We start from the raw sequence: 17,676 nt of genomic DNA, 5'->3' as shown, positions 1-17,676 counted from the left end.
ATATGGTGACTATAGTTAATCACGATGTATCATACACTTGAAAATTGCTAGAAGGGTAGTCTGGAAGCGTTCTCATCACAGGTGATAAATATGGGAGGGAATGTACGTGTTAATTAACTTCATTGAGCCATTAAACCCTCACGTTGTAGGCTTTTTGTTTTCAACTCCTTCTAACATGCTCCTCTGCCTGTCTTCTTCAATAGGGTAGTGATGGTGCTCGAAGGTCCACACTCCTTGACAGTGATGAGCCTTTGGTGTACTTCTATGATGACGTCAGAACGGTATACGAAGGCTTCCAGAGGGGTATTCAGGTGTCAAGTAAGCCTCCACTGCATTTGTGTGACTGATGCTTAAATGTTTTTCTACAAAGAAAGAGTGACCTTCCTTTCCAAAAGGAGCCTTGACTCAAATCTTTCACCTACATAGCATTGCTCACACCCCTGTGTCTCCTCCTGTAGCTTATCCTGAACCAGCCTCAAACCTCTCTGGACCCTCCCGATGCTCCCTGTGGCCACAGAGGCTCCACAGCCAAATATGTCCTCTATTTTTTGGAGAATCACATGTGCATTAGCTTCTGATAGGCTCTTAGGTCTCCTGCAGTAAAGAGATCTGTTTGATTAGGTCAAATCCACCACTTTTCAAGCTTGCTGGACCACAAGACCTGTATTTTGAGAAAGAAATACTGACATCTCAGGGAAGCAGGGTTCTGTCAAAGGCATACAGGGAATGGGATTGCCACATTGGTTCATGGGATTACCTTGAATTATTAACTGTGGCCCAAGAAGCCTGCTTCCTTTCCAACATCTCTCCCTTGAATGTTCCCCTCAAGCAAGATCACCTCAAGACTTCTTGTACTTTTTTCTTCCTTATCATAAAGCCTATCTTTTCCACTCCCAGCCAGCGCCGATGATGTAGTTTTTTTCCCCAGTACTGGGAATTCAATCCAGGGAAACTTTATCACTGAGACATATCTGCAGCTATAATCATCACCATTATTTATGTTGAGACAGGGTTTCACTAAGTTGCCTAGGCTGCCCCAAGCTTATGATCCTCCTGCCTTAGTACCCCAAGTAACTGGGATTATAGATGTACACCAGCATGCCTAACTCATGATGTTTTCTTATGAATCTTTAAAAACTCATATTGCATTTTACTGGTTCTATAAAATCTTCCTGGCCTGTTGTTTTCACCGCTTGTGCCCAAATGGGGCATATCTCCCCTTTTCCTTCCCAGTACCTTATGCCTACTTCTGTCATAAGCCCCTCATGGTACAGAGGTGTTTACCTGATTCTTTGACCCATCAGCCTGTGCTCCTTGAGAACAGGACAGCTCTCAGTGGGCTCTTCTGTGACACATGTATTTAGTGTCTGCACACAATGAACTCTCCATTAATGTTTCTTCCATGAAGAAGGAATGCCCTATTTTGTTTTAGTCATTTCATATTTTGCTTTTACCAGGTTCCTGTATAGAAATGGTCTTTGGGAATTCATGCTTTGTTATTTAAATCTTTTGTTTGTTAGCTAGATTGTAATCTTCTTAAAGTGGGGGGAGGGGAGGTTAGGTATTGCTTTCTCTGTCCTCCATAATCCCTTGCAAGCAATACGCACTCAAGAAGTGCCTTGGGTTTTTTTTTTTACTTGATACTGGTATAGTTGGATTGCTCAGTTCATTGTGTTGAAACTTGTCCTATAGTAGGTTCACTAAGCTCCACCATAAATGGAAGGCAGACTTACCTATGTATTATTTAATTTATGAACTTCGTGAAAGTTAGTGTCAGAATTTGTCTGTGATAGTGAATATGCATAAGATAGAAAGCAGTCTAGTATAAGACCACATGAAAGTATATGTGTATAAATATCTATGCATTTTTTCCCATTGTTTGCAATGAATGGGATTCATTTAGGAGAATGGAGACATATAGCGTACTTCTGACCAATTGCATAACCTTTTTTTGTTGTTACTATGCTGTACTTGGAAAATGAAAGTTAGTTCTTCTATAAATGTGTTGAAGAAGAAGGAAAATAAATCGTCTTCTTCATCTATACTAATTAAAGGAAGTTGCTTTGCAAGTCACTCTTTTTCTTTTTTCTCAGAGGAGCTTTATATTCTACACTTTAATTTTCTTGGGCTGCTCTAGGATTAAAGTATTATGGAAGAGGAAAGTCCAGGATTTGTGTAAGGGGATCAGAAGTTTGTGGGATGATGGGAGAAGCCAGCCTAGAATTTAAAAAAATTTTATTTTAAAACTGTACCGAGGAAACTCTTTGTAAAGATAAAGTGCCCTGTTTATCAATAGCTCTTATCCTTAGATGCAATTTAGTATCACTTGGGGACACAAAAAAATAGTAAGGCCCAGGCTTCATCCGCATTCAATTATATCAAAGATTTTATAAGTAGGCCCTGTGTATAAATCATTTTTTAAGTTCTGCAGGTGAGCCTCAGGCTTAACCACCACTATGCCAGAGCTAGTTGGCACACTTTTCCTGCCAGAGGGTAAATATTGAAGGCTTCTTGGGCCATATGGTCTCTATGGCAGATAGGCAATTGCAGCCTCAGACAACATGTAAATGAAGGAGTGTGACTGTGTGCCAGTGACACTAATTACAAAAACAGGCAGTGGGTCTGACCTGGCTCTTGGCCATAGTTTGCCAGTCTTTGTTTTTGAGAAATAAAATAATGTCATTTTATATGGTCAGTGTATTTTTCCCTCCATGTGAAAACAACATCTGATAGAACTTGTCATGTACTGCCCTGTCTTTGTTACAGTCTCTGTAAGTTGAAGAGGGTCTGAGAATAAGCTATTTCTGTTTTCACCAGGTTAGTTTTTAGGGGTGGCAGAGAAGTCACTGTCCAGCTTGTGTTGCGCATCTTCATGGCTGGTACTGAATCTGCAGCACATCACACTTCTCTAGGGTGTAAATCTAGGTAAGAGGGACTAGGCTCCTTCCTTCCCAAATCAAGTCCCCAAATCAAATGAAAACACCTTCACAAATTCAAACCTGAAATAGTGAAGCTGGGTGTGTAGTGATCTCTTTCTGCTTCATTGGTACCTAGATGGAAATCAGAACGCATCCTGATATTTCTTAACTTTTGCTTTTGCAAGTGTGCGCTTCTTACCCCTCTGCTTGCATCTTTTCTTCATCAGCATTCCTCAGCAATCAAGAGTTCACCCATGTAATTAGGATTCTATGTGCTTCTAGCTGTTACATTTGGTCATCAGAATTTAGACACATAAAAAAATTGTGTTTTCCATTTCATATTCTGAGTTGAGTTTAAAGTTGAACTTCTTTAGAAAATTTGAGGAAGATCTCTTCTTGAAAACCTACAGCAAGGTGTCTGTAAAAATAAAGAATATTTTAATAAAAAAATGCAGTCTGTAAAAAATTAAAAGATAATAATAAATAAATAAATTAATAAATTAAAAAAAAAAAGAAAACCTATAGCAAGATCTCTTTACCGTCCAGTTACTGAGTCCTAGTCCAAACCAATAGGGTGCTAAAGAGAATTTCACAAGTTAAGTGTCTTTAAAAGTTATATTTGCCTTTTCTTCTCTATTCATCCCTCTCTCCTTCCTTATTTAAGAAACAAAACAAATAAACAAGTGCAAAAATCAAAATGCAGGGAGAAAACATTTCTAACCAGAACTCATCATTTCTAATTTGAGGGCAAAAGTGGACTCTATCTATGTTTTATAGAATGAGGTAAGATGCAGATTGAAACATAGGAATATTTATACATGTTAAGGCCATCTTGCTTTATCATTGTATTTTTTCCTTTTTTAGATAATGGCCCTTGTTTAGGCTCTCGGAAGCCAGACCAACCTTATGAATGGCTTTCCTATAAACAGGTGAGTTTTCCGTATTGTGAGCTATCCATGCATGCTGTAGAATGAGCTTTATAGAGCTGGGAAGTTTCTGCATGTGCTGGACTAGCTCAGAGCTTTTGGAAAAGCATGGAGCATTCATGGAAAAACTCTCAACACAAAGATCCAAGGGGAAAACAAGTTCAGTAATTTAACTGAGGGTTTAAAGCACTTCATTTTAAAACTGATGCAGATGCATTGTGAAGTAGGCTATCATTTTTAAGATGAATTTCTAGAAACTAGACTCCTCCTCAGACATCTGGAGGAATAGGATTACTTCTCCCGTTTGAGGGGTACTAGTACATTTAGATACCCCAATATGGAGTATCCCTCTCATTTTATAGATGTGGAAAGCATGCCCTAGGAAGAGATGTGACTTTCCTAAGGTCACAGCTGTTCAGTAGAACCAGGATCAAAAGTGAGGTCTGCAGCCAACTTCTGTTGGGTTCTTCTAATGTGCATACTGACCCTCAAACCTGTCCTTGGCCATCTCTCCATGAGTGTGGCATTTAGCCCCAGTGCCGCTGTAGGGAAGAGCACAGATGTTTAGAGAAGACACCTGCCATACTGTATGAATGCAAAGGAACCTGGGATCTGGGTATTTTTACTCTTGTCACTATCGAGGTGCCGACGATGGATGGCTTTAACTATTTAGCAGTTTGTGAGTATGAGCAACAGGTCAAAGAACAGGAAGCCATTAGTTTTTATTTTTATTATGATTGCACCAAATCTAGATGCCACTGCCTTTCCCTGGTCCAACCCAGAGGATAGGCAGGCACAGCTGCAAGCATTTGTTTCCCTCCATCTGTCCAGGAAACAGCTGTCAGTCCCTGGTCTCCCCATCCCTGCTCCAGGGCCAGGTCACCTGGGGCGTTCATGAATACAGATTAATTTCCTCCCTCTATGTTTTGTGTGAAAGGTGTTTGTAGTAGTTGGTCTGTTTGAGGGTGTGTCTGTGAAGGGAGTTGTCATTTGGAGCCACACAACACAACCATAAACACAGGGTTACTTCCCTCTTTGGAGAGTGGTCTGCAAGACTGTGCAAGCCTCCTAGGGAGGAGTATTTGTCTCTCTCTCAAGAGAGAAAAGATGAAAGAACTACCACACCTAGCCAAAGGAGCTGTTATGCAGGTGACCAGAGGGATTTCCCTGTTTTTATTTTTGCTTGACCAAAGCCATAAGGTGGTTTCCTATCCAAATAGTAGTTTCTGAGATCCCTCATTTTCATAAGTGGTATAAAAACATGGTTTGTGTTGGAACCGTAACACAGAATTGTCGAACATTTTCTGGATTGGCTAGAAGAAAGAAGAAATGTCTATTGCAGATTGGGTTTTCAAGGCAGATTGCAAATCACTGAGGTTTCTAAAGGTGTTAATCTATGATTTGCACATTTTACTTGGAGGTTGGTAAAGATATAAAACTGGACTTAACTGAAGCCAACTTTGATTTAAATTTTTTAAAAATCTTTTTTTAAAATAGATTAAAATTTAAATCTTTTAAATCTTTTTTTTTAAAGATTTAAAATCTTTTTTTTTTTTTTTTTTATTCATTTATTATCTCAGTGAATCTGACCTTTTGAAGTCTAGGAATCCCTCCGAGATTTTCTAGAAGTACAATAAGGACCCATCTTTCTAGAAATACAAATGGATGCATATTGTCACAATAAACTCTGCCAGCTGTTGCAGGCATTTCTCAGATTCCAGTCCCTTAAATGCAACCAAGAGCTGTGAACTAGGCCACAGAGTAGAAGGTACTAAGCCTGTTCATGCTACCCTGCTGTCACCCCAGCTGTGTCAGTCTGGTTCCCATTGGCAGGACTCGGATGGCACCAGGTGCTAGATCCAACAGGATTCCTGGCAGGGGTGGGTGTGGCTACACTTCCTGTGGGCATGGGTGTGCTTTAAAAGTGCTCTTGAGACTTTATCAGTTGAGAATAAAGACAAGAACTCCAAATGTTAAGATTTTTTTAAAAATGTTTAGTTAATTTGGGGTAGAATTGGGGAGAAGATAGACACGGGTATACAGCACTGGCTAATTTTTGTAAATCTGCCTAGTTTTACTTAGTTTTCATAACAATGTGCCAGTTTGGATTTACTCAGGTTGCTTATCATTGTCACTAAGACTACGGTCTGATGGGTTTCTCATGTATTTACCTAGCTATGTTGCATTTCCTCAGAGATTTACCATCATTTTCTTAGTCATCTATTCACTGGTCTTTTTTTTTTTTTTTTCTTTCTCTAGAGTTTTTTAATTTCAGGTAATTTTGAAATGTATATCTTCATATGTAAAGCTTATAAAACCTCCAAGATTAAATTATTTACTAAGAATAAATTCTTAAATTCTTAAGAATGGAATTGCCAAGTCCAGTGTTAAGAGCTTACTCTTATATTTTCAAAAGTCTCAAAAAACTTGCTGCTTCTGTTTATGCCAAAAGACAAGTTTTGGCTTCTTTGTTGTTCTTTTTTTTTTTTTTTTTTTAATTATTTTTTTATTTTTACAGACTGCATTTTGATTCATTGTACACAAATGGGGTACATCTTTTCGTTTCTATGGTTGTGCACGATGTGGATTTATACCACTCGTGTACTCACACATGTACATAGAGTAATCATGTCTGTCTCAGTCCACCATTTTTCATTATCCCCCCTTCTTTATAAGCACAAAAAGCAAAAACAAAACTATGTTCCTCTTTTGCTTCTGTAACTGTATAAAAACTAAAATAGAAAAAAAGAAATAGATGAGAAACCCGGACATCTAATCATTTGTGACCTGCTGCTGTTGAAATGATAATAATTCTCTGCAGAAGGAACCTTAGGATCAGTTTTTGCATTTTACAAAAATTTAACACAAAGAGCTGTCTCCCCTTTTCTGCACAGCTCTGCTTGCTGATGGAGGTACGAGTCTGTCACCTGGTATCCTTTGTTGCTTGAGAGGGGACCTGATTCTATTTTCTGATTTTTTCTTTTTCCCTCCTCATTCATTTCAGGTTGCAGAAATGTCAGAGTGCATCGGCTCAGCGCTGATCCACAAGGGATTCAAGGCCTCTCCAGATCAGTACATTGGCATCTTTGCTCAAAATAGACCTGAGGTATTAACCATTAGTCACTTACAGGACAGGGTTTGAGAGTCCTAAACCAAGGAAGTAAAAAATTCACACGTACTTCTACTTGAGACCAGATTTTGTGGTCTAATTTCTGCTGAGACTATGACATCGTGTAACACCTTAGGAAGTTAAATGTATGAAAACCTAAACCAGGACTTTCTTAATCCTGAAAAGAAAAAAAAAAAAAAAAAATTTACCACCTTATTATTTGTTATTGTCTTTATTTTTCAAAAAAACAGATCCCCAAACAAAATTCTTAGAACAAATACCTAATGAAGTCTTCTCACCTTAAAGGTCACCTCTATGATTAGAAAAATAGCATTAATATATTATAGAGAAACTTGAATACATTTTGTTAATAGCAGAGTCTCATCTTTTTATTTTTTCTGAAACATCTGAAACTTTTCCTCAGGTCAGATTTCAAAGTTTAAAATACTACAGGCCACGGAGGAAGTACCTCCCTGTGAGCTGGCCTTCCTGAAGACTCACAGCCTGTTATTAGGCTATCAAGGCCGGAGCATGGTGTTTCAGGAAAGCATTGTATGAAAGTGAATTCAAATGAGAGGCCCTCTTGGAGGTGTTGCTTATATCATTAGTCAACACAGTAATGGCACAGCTGGCTGAAAAAAATCAAACATCTGGCTTAAGTCAAATGTATTCTTATACCTTCTTGTGTCCAAAAGCATATTGACTCAATCCCTGTTCTACTTCCTATTTTATAAATTAGTGGCTTCTTGGGGTTTCATTTTCTGCTAAGATGAAAAAACGGCATTCTTCACAACTGGACTATGACAAGGCTCATGGAATTTGGCTTCTTTCATTTGGAAATGAACATATCCAAAATTTGTGTTTTAGTGGAATTTTATCATGAATATGTAACTACGAAACATATTCCTTACTTCAAGAAGTAGACTTCTTCCTGTATGTTTGTATGAGTTATTTCAACTACCATTTATTGAGCACCTAGTATATGTCAGACACTATGTGAGACACCAAGGCAACAAAACAACTTGGATCTTTTTCCTGCAGTACCATATAAGGGAACAAAGACCCAGAAGAAGAGACTTTAGCTGTAATGTGGTAACTGTGGACACAGGACAGGATTATGGGAGGTCAGCCAAGGAAGGCTTCCTGGAGGTGATGCCCAAGTAGATACTTCAAGGAAACAGAGGTGGAGAGGCCAAGGGAATACCAGAAGTGACACATTTTTACATCAAATAGCATGTCTGCGTCAGGGAACAAAGCTTTTCACAGTGGTGGAGTTTGGAGTTACAGGATAAGGGGTAGAAAAGAGAGGGCCATTTATAAGTCACATGTGCCTTTCTGAGGAGCTTGGACCTGACCTCCATGCTAGTATCTTAACATCTATTCCAGGAAAAAAACAAAACCCCCACCAAATCCTACTTCTAGATCAAGTGAGTGTGAATGCTTACGTTCCCTTCTCACGGCAGCCGTGCCTTCATCTGTCCTGTGTCAGAGTCCTGCAGACAGTTTCATTTGAAAAGTGCAGCCAGAGGAAACGGGGTGCCCCCAAGGGGTCATAAATGAAGGAGTGATCATGCCACACTTGTCTTGGAAGTAGGTCAGTTGCTGTGTGGCGGATGAGTTCAGTAGCAAGACGACCAGTAGCTGTATCACGCCTTTCCTTCATCACTTTTCTGGAGAGATTTTTATCAAAACAAACACATATGTGTATCTGCGCCCTCTTTCCCCTACTCCCAGGCTCTCAAGCACTGCTGCCAGATGGCTCTTCCTTCAACCCCACAGCCACTGTTTGGCCTAGAACCCTTTGTGACACTGCATGGCCTATGGACTAGAGCCAGATTGCTAGAGCACAAACTCGCCAGCCAGTGCTTTTAATCATCCAGTTCCCTCTATTGAAAGCCTTTGTCATCCTCTCTCCTTCTCCCCACCCTCCTCCCAACTGTGCTTCTTCTGCAAAGGGCAGGCTCAGGTGCCTCTGGCAACCTCCCAGAGTCAGTGGCGGGCGGTCCTGAATGAGTCACTCACTCTCTTGTACTGTTAATGATCTTTCCACCTTTACCTCCATTCTTCAGACAGATTGTAATTATTTCTTTTTTAAGAAGGGGACAAGTGTTATATTCCCATTTGACTCCCTTATGGCACCTGGCACACAGTAGCAGATACACCAGTGTTAATTTTGCTACATCAGATGTTTTCCCTTTGAATCTCAGAGTATTGTCCTCCTTAGTGATTACTGTGTGACATCTCGGTTTCTCTCCCCAACCTTTTCTGTTTAGTGGGTGATTATTGAACAGGGATGCTTCGCTTTTTCAATGGTGATCGTTCCCCTTTACGATACCCTTGGAGCCGAAGCCATCACGTACATAGTCAACAAAGGTAAGTCTGTGGCCTTTGGGTGGACGCTGGCCTAGTTACTGGTGGAATTCAGTGTCTTTGCAGTTGCACATCTGGACAGGGTTTACATTTAAATATACATGTACTTTTCATCAAAGGATGTAGCTCTTACAATACCCTTGTGTCCAGTATCATGCAGGTAAGCTTTTGATACCTGAGAGCTTATTCTTTGCCATTTCTCTTCATTTACAGCTGAGCTCTCTCTGGTTTTTGCTGACAAGCCAGAGAAGGCCAGACTCTTATTGGAGGGTGTAGAAAATAAGTTGACACCAGGCCTTAAAATCATAGTTCTCATGGACACCTTTGGCAGCGATTTGGTGGAACGAGGCAAAAAGTGTGGAGTGGAAGTCATCAGCATGAAGGCAATGGAGGTGAGTCAGTGGCCCAGCCCACTTCTCTGAAAGGTCAGTCATGACGTCCCATGCCACCATGCAGTCCCAACACTGGCCAGTTGTCTTTGCAGCCTGTTAAAGACAGAGGACAGAAGTGCCTTTTTTTTTTTTTTTTTTTTTTTTTTTTGTACTAAGCATTGAACCCAAGGAGACTTAACCATTGAGCCACATCCCCAGCCCTTTTTATTGTATTGTATTTATTTTGAGACATGTTCTTGCTAAGTTGCTTAGAGTCTCAGTTGCTGAGGCTGGCTTTAAACTTGAAATTCTTCTGCCTTAGCCTCCCAAGAAGCCGTTGGGATTTTGGGTATGTGCCACCATGCCCAGCTAGAAATTCCCATCTTATCACTGAAAATAAGGATTCTATGGCATGCCCCTTGTTAGTACACGTCCCACAGGAGTTCTCACTCAGAGAGTGAGTTGCAATGCCTGTATTTATTCCAGAGCACTGGCAGGCCATGCCAGTCAATGCCTGAGCTATGAATTTCACCCGGAGACAGCTGCGGAAGTTTTATGTTTGTCTTCTTTAGCTTCAGTGTCTTTTACTTACTGATTTGTCTCTGAAACTGAGCCAGATACAAAATCTGCCTCATGGTTCTTTTCCCCAGGTTGACTTTATAGAGTCCTGGTGAATTTCCAGCATAGATGTTTGATTTGGCTTGTTTTCATACTCAGGATTCACAGTAAGCACACTTTATAAGTAACGGTTCTAGGAGAATGAGTGTGGCCCATGTGAACTGATCCCCCACCCAAATGGACTTGGATTAGAGTTCAGGGGAGCCAGCAGGAGAATCTTTCTTTATACACATCTTAGGAAAAAGTAGGCTAAAGAGAGTAAGTCATGCTGTTTCTGAAGACGTTGTAAATATTTTTATGAAACTGTTATAAATAAGGTTTTAAATTTGTATTTATAGTTCTCTCCCTTCTACAAAGACTTCAGGGCTACAAGGAAGGACTTTAGAACCTTTCCTGAGGAACCTCGATGTCATAGGGAAAATCGTTCCAACAGAACCTTTCACCTCATGTGTGCGGACGCACACAACACACACACACACACACACACACACACATATACAAACTCTGAGTGACTTGCCACATGACTTCATATGTATTCATGACTGTGCTTTGTGATTTAATTGGTGTTTTAGCTAACTTTTTACCTACTTTCCCACTTTTTTTTCACTTATAACCCCCCATCTTCCCTTCTATCCCTCCCCCAAGAAGACAGACACACACGCACACACACACACACACAGGCACACATGTACACACACACACACACAGAGTTATTTTGTCTTTGTGATTGCTGTATGATAAAAAAAATTTTAATGAAAACATTACATTGTAATATAAAGTTTATACTAAATCTTAACTTATAAAAAACATTGTTTTGCTCTTACCTGCCTGATATGATTTGTACTTTTTAAACACAATTATAAGCAAAAGATGATGGTTCAAAGATGTGAACTTAAAATTAGCATTGTGGTTGATCATGGGATCAAGTAAAAATATATTTTTATCAGACCAAAAATAGAAACATTGGTACTTGGAAGGTTTGCATTTTTTCAGCATTTTAATTTCAAAAAATTTCAAACATGCGAGTAGTGGAAAGAAGTATACAGTAGATAGCCAGCCATAGTCCCCTCACTAAAGTCTGTTTATGAAAGATTTAATAAATTTGCTATATCATGTATTAACCTATCTCCCCTTTGCTATAGACATTCAACAATGCATCTTATTTTTATGCATTTTCAGTAGGTTACAGATTTTATTTCCCCTAAATACTTAAGAATGTTTATCATTAACTAGAACTCGGTTTTATTTATGGTTTTGTTTTAACCTGAAAATGGCAACTTTTTTTTTTTTTTTTTTTTTTTTTTAATTTCTTTCAAATGGTGACAAGGCCGATTTAAGCCTATGAAACTTCCATGGGAAATAATGCTCTAATTTATCCAGTATTCATCCCTCAAAATTAAAAACCAAGTTGCATGTAACTATTGCTTTATTTCACTTGATATCAATTTTTGAAGAATTGAAGGTCTCCAGAAGTTATGTAAGAATTTTAGACGGAGGAGTAAAAATTTGGAGCTAATAAAGATTATTTTGAAAAAAGATTTGCTGAATTATCATTGCTTTAGCTCCTACCTTACTTCTAATTGGGCATCACCATACCTGTTTTTAATCGTGGTCTTTCAGGTATGTAATTTAAAATGTGATTGAGATTTCAAACCCTGCGCTTGATGAAGCCCACTGAGCCCTGAGCATGCCTGTCTAATTTTCATTTTATAATAGGCTGCTTGCTCCATGTGCTCACTCAAGCTGTTCAATTTTAATAGGAAAAGATTATAAATAGTTCATTTTTGGAAATTAATGGGTATGAAAGTTTGCCTTAATGCAGCAAACTGAGCCAAGTCAGTGGAAGCCTGCCTTGGCAACTGCTGTACCTCAGAAAGGAGTCAGTGCTTAGGAACCTTTGTGTTGATTCAGGAAGGTTTCTGTTGAGGTCTGATTTGCAATTGGAGGCCCCTCAGTCCTCTCCTCTCTCTGTGTGGTGAGTACAGATATTTGAGCCTTACCTAAATGGCTAGCAATCTGACAGGTTGGTTTCTCTCCCCACCTGAAGATGTCAGCTCCACAGAGCTGGGTGGTCAGGTGGTGCTACACTCTGAATCAGTAAGGGTGAAGAGGCTCTGCCATTCTTTGGTTATGACTGAGAGCAGGACTTCTTAAAAGCCATAATAGGAGATGTGAGTGGGGACCAGAAATATAGTGTAAAAGACTTTGGTTGCTGTCTCTTGAATAATTTATTTTTCAAAGGCCAGTCCTCCTACCTCTTAGGTAGTTTTATAAAAGAAAGGAGAAAACTGGAAAATGAATTCTTAGAATAGCAGATAAGTATTTTGGTTCTGGTTAATTGAAAGTACCACAGTTTATTTAACTTAAAAATTATGATGTCTTTGAACTAACGGGGAGTGCACTTCACAGGAAAGGCAGCTTCAAATGACTGGATGTGACCTTACTCTTTATAGTTAGAAAATGATTCCACTTAAGAATTTTTTTTTTCTTTCTTCTAATGAAGGACCTTGGAAGAGCCCACAGAAGGAAGCCCAAGGTATGTCACAACCCTCTCTGAAATTTGCAATGTCTAGTCATATGGAGATTATTAAAGTTTGGGTGATACCTTATGTCTGATAGTTTTCCATTTTGATTTATACTGCTTTTTTTTTTTAAACCTTCAGCCTCCAGCACCTGAAGATCTTGCAGTAATTTGTTTCACAAGTGGAACTACAGGTAAATTTCAAGATGGAGTTGCTTCTACCTGGTATCTGGAAATCTGTACTCTCAATCCCCCTTTTTGAATGACTTATTTACAAATAGACTGAAAGAAAGCAGGAGAGACAGGTAGTTCAAGTGCTGTCTTCTTGTTTCTCTCTGTGATGTTCTCAGAATCTGAGTGTCACACACACTCAGACATTTATTGAAGGTGATGTTAGAGTCACCCGTCTTGCTAGGGCAAACTGTTGGTGTCTCCTAGAAATAAAATTCTTGGTTTTTCTTCTCTTACTAATACACGCATCCTCTAAAATTTGTCTATATTAATGAGGATTGTTTAAGATAATTTTAAGATAGTAAGTTTCATTGAATGGATTGCAGGTTACTCAAGAATTGATGTTACTCAACATTTGACTCTCATGGGTGTATCTAACAGGAGAGGAATTAGAAACCTTAATTATACAGGGTTTCTGCCATTCTTTGATGAATTACCTGTACTTTGACCTTGTTATGTTTTCTGTGTGCTCTGCAGGCAACCCCAAAGGAGCAATGATTACTCACCAAAATGTTGTGAGCGACTGTTCAGCTTTTGTGAAAGTGACAGAGGTAAATTTGGGTGGTATCATCTTCCTACACATTAATGCATTGGCTTTAGGCCTTCAGAGTGGAAGTGCGAAGGTGACTGCCCACCACCCAAGCTGGGTCCGTGTTGTATTTAGAACGCTCCTGGAAACATGGGCATGGTCTGAACTTTAATATTAGCAAGGCCACCTTCTCTCAGATGGTTTTCCTTGTGGACATAATTAGCCCTTTCCGGACCATTGAGGTGAATTGAGAGGTGGAATACCATAGTGTTTACATAGGAAAGTTATTTGGACACTGTCCTGTTAATATTTCTAGGAAACAACGAAGGCAAAAGGGACTCTCTGCTCTTATACACTATTCCAATTTGGGAAAATAATTTCTCTAGGTTGGAAATGAAATCTTATATAAAGACTGCCGAAGGGTTTTGAAATATTATTTCGTGGTCAATTTGATTGCCATTGTAGGAGAAGGACTAAAGCCTCAAATTTCAATTAATTTCCTATAATCTTAAAGTATGCTACCCACAGGTCTTAGTTCTACCCAGGTTGTCATAGCATAACAGACTGGGTGACTTAAACAACAGACATTTATTTCCTAACAGTTCTGGAGCTAGAAGTTCAGGATCAACCGCTAGCGAATTTGGTTTCTGGTGAGGGTTCTCTTCGGGCTTGCAGATGGCTGCCTTCCCTCTGGGTGCTCTCCTGTCCTCTCCCCTGTGCATGCTTGGAGAGAGAGAGCTCTGGTGTGTCTTCTTATGAGACAACATCCCTATCAGATCAGGGTCCACCCTCAAATATGGTCCTCTCAGGGCCCTAACCTCCAAATACATGGGGGTTAAGTCTTCAATATATGAACTTGAGAGGGGAATATAATTCTGTCCCTACAATCAAAGTTCTATTTCAATTTTGTCTTTATGAAGGTACTTACATTGAACAGTATAATTCCATTTCCCCCATACTCATTTCACATTTAACACAATTTGTTTTTGCAATCTCTCGAGAGTATTCTGTAGCACTAAATTTTGTAGCAAAAGCCTGTGCTTACTGGTTTTGGGGAGTGGCAACGGAAGTCTGATCTTTGAGGATTCCTGTCACTTAATTTTACTCCACAGTCACTCTCTTAGTCCCCAAAACCACTTTTTTTATGATTTTTAAAATTTTTACAGACTGCATTTTGATTCATTGTATACAAATGGGGTACAACTTTTCATTTCTATGGTTGTGCATAATGTAGATTCATACCATTCGTGTAATCATACATGTACATAGGATAATGATGTCTGTTTAGTATACAGTTTCTAAGCAGAGCTCAACACTGAGCACTTTACCAAAGGTGAAATTTTAGTTTCCCAGTAGTCCTTCAAACATACCTTGAAATGCATTGGCTTGTTGAGGAAAATGATTACAGAACTTTATTCAAAATCAGTTATACTATCATTTGATCATGACAATGAACATTATTTTTAATTAAATCAGAACATTTTGAACTATGAGGGCTGGGGATGTAGCTCAGTGGTACACAATGTGCTTTTAAGTACATGAGGTTCTAGGTTTAATCTCCAGCCCTGTTCCCCCCCCCAAAAAAAAAGTATGGATGTTAGTGAGTCTAATTTCTCATTATGAAACATTTTTGTAGTAAGAAATCCTAGTTGGGATGCAGGTCACACTTGAATACAGCTAAGCTTACCATATCCAAAACTCCTGGGGCTGCTGTGTTTGCCCAGAACTGGTGTTTTCACCAGTTGTCACTTCATTGAGGACATCCAGCTTTGAAAAGGGAAAGGACACCCTCATATTCCAGTTGATGCAGTGCAGCTGCTGTTAGCAAGAAATTATTATGTTAATAAAGAGAACATTCCAAGCACACCCTCACCATGCCTGCCTTTAAATCAGGCCCTCTCTGAGGGATACAAGATGTCTAAACTTAATCTGCCTGTAGACCCATCATGATCACAATTTTATAGGAGATCAAATTTGCCCAGTACCAGATCTGAGGGTGCCTTAAACAAATGGTGACATTTTCATGGGGGTAAAAATGTTCATCATACTCAAAACACTGTAGATGCATTTGTACTATAAATAAAAGGATGTTGTAAATCTTACCCCCCCCCCCCATTTTCCCTTTGCAACATAATGCGCTATTTTATGTTGGAGTGGATTTTATATTTAAGGTGCAGTTGAACTTGCTGGGTAGCGGATACTGTTAATTCTGAAATAAACAGAGCACACAATCCCTCAACATCCCAATTTGGGCAAAATTATCCTTACAAGAAAAAAGTCCTGAAGTGGATGTACTTGGTTGCCAAGATGACCTCCACTGTATTTGCATGAAGTATTTGTTTTCCATTTCATTCTTTGGCGAAAAAAAGTTGTAAGCTATATGCAAAAGCAGTTTCTCCTGTGTTGAGGTACTGTGTGCTTTGAAAGGAAGTGGGAAGTTGATGGAAGTCTTAATGCTTCTCTGCTTTGCTGGTATCTTTGCTTTCAGAACGCAGTCACTCCTTCCCCAGATGATATTTTGATATCTTTCTTGCCTCTCGCCCATATGTTTGAGAGAGTTGTAGAGGTAGGCATTTGTTTTTGTTTTGCCCGCGTGCATGCTTGTTTTGTGTTCTGCTAAGTTGTTGTGTTTTACAGAAAGTACTTGCCTTGAATGCCAGTGACACACACATTTCGTTTTTACCACTTGCACACATGTATGAGCACCTCATGGAGGTAAGTGTGACGTGCAGGTCGCCATCCCCCAGATAAGCCTTTGCTCAGCCCCATCTTAGAAATGGCACAAATTATTAGAAACAGTGTTAAGTTCTTTTTCTGCATCTGACCTAAATACCTGAACCCTAATCCTTCATTTTAAAATTAGATACTCAAGCTTTTGAAGGAAACTATATATGGACATGATTCCAGGAAGATTAATATAAAAGGAAGATTTTTATCCATTCAATCTGACAAAGCCTCTCAAGGCTCCTGTTTTTGTAAAGTGTTTTTGATTGTACTTGTTCCTAGTGTACGAGTTGATTTAAGACTAGCTTTTCAGCAAGATTGGAAAAAGCAGGTGATGTTTAACCAACCTTTGGCTTGAACTCCCTGTACATAACAGAGCAATTAATTTTGAAACCAACCAAGAACTTTCCTTTTTCCCTTCTTGGACAATTGTGGATTTTATAAGAAAAACAGTGGGTACCATTATTCATTTACTGAATATTGATTGAACACCACCTGTTACAACATGTCAGGCATTGTGCTAGGTGTTGTGGACAGTTGACTAATAGAGTTGATGCTTTGGTTGACTGTGGTCCTGTGGGAGTTACTTACCCCTTAATGAGCAAGGATCACTAGATCCTGTCATGCAATGTGTTACTCCACTTCTTGCACACCTCAGAATCTCTTGTGTTTATAAAATTGATCTCAAGTCAGTTACCAGGGTATTGTGTGATCCTAAATTTAGCTTCAGAGGTTGTGCTTAGGAGGCAGGTCTGAACTTTAATTTTTTTGTCAGTGAAACATGATATACCTGTCTAGTGGGTCAAGCCATAGACTGATGGCACTTCCATGGCACCATCTTTTGAATCTCCTTTTCTTTTTAAACTTAAAACTGGCAGTCTGTTTGACAAGTCCATCTGGCTGCCAGAGCAGTTAGCACTAGGCAGAGGGAAAAAAATCCTGCCATACACTACAACAGAATGACAAGCCACTCTGGCATCAGATTAGATATCCTGGTCTGTCAACTTCAGCATATGCAGTGTGTTTTCAGAAATTTGCGGTTATATTCAAATAAAAGAAAATGAAATTTTAACAAGCCTGGACTAGAGATACGTTGTTAAGTTTTTCTTTTGAGAATAAAAAGTCCTGAAGTTTCTGGAAGTCTAAAAATATTTGGAGTATATAATACCATGCAATTCATTCAACAGATATTGATCATGAAGCCGAGATAGAATCTCTGTGATCATCATTTAAGACAACAGATCCTAGTTTCATGATCCTTCCTGTATCTTCGGGATGATCAAGAGAAATAACATACTTCGGTGTTGTTTGTACAATGAACAGTAAATGTGGAAGCACTTTTTAAGAAGCTGCCTATAT

The 17,676-nt window shown here is 39.1% G+C and overlaps 1 protein-coding gene across 3 annotated transcripts in view; it reads left to right on the top strand.

Annotated features, from left to right (window-relative positions):
* The window catches only part of ACSL1 (acyl-CoA synthetase long chain family member 1), a 60,734-nt gene that overhangs the window by 32,478 nt on the left and 10,580 nt on the right, over positions 1–17,676 (top strand). For 2 of the 3 annotated variants that reach the window (XM_079142971.1, XM_079142972.1), the window contains exons 3-11: positions 204–318; positions 3,783–3,847; positions 6,849–6,950; positions 9,227–9,326; positions 9,537–9,715; positions 12,816–12,848; positions 12,976–13,027; positions 13,542–13,615; positions 16,082–16,159. In XM_079142971.1, coding sequence (XP_078999097.1) covers positions 204–318; positions 3,783–3,847; positions 6,849–6,950; positions 9,227–9,326; positions 9,537–9,715; positions 12,816–12,848; positions 12,976–13,027; positions 13,542–13,615; positions 16,082–16,159 — 798 coding nt within the window. Of the gene's footprint in view, positions 1–203; positions 319–3,782; positions 3,848–6,848; positions 6,951–9,226; positions 9,327–9,536; positions 9,716–12,815; positions 12,849–12,975; positions 13,028–13,541; positions 13,616–16,081; positions 16,160–16,230; positions 16,309–17,676 lie in introns of all 3 variants that reach the window. The other variant, XM_079142973.1, reaches the window with a different exon arrangement.

This window comes from Sciurus vulgaris, assembly GCF_902686455.1.
Source record: "Sciurus vulgaris genome assembly, chromosome: 5".
NCBI lineage: Eukaryota > Metazoa > Chordata > Mammalia > Rodentia > Sciuridae > Sciurus > Sciurus vulgaris.
Note: the sequence above shows the minus strand (reverse complement) of the source record. Positions and strands in the feature narration are given on the sequence as shown.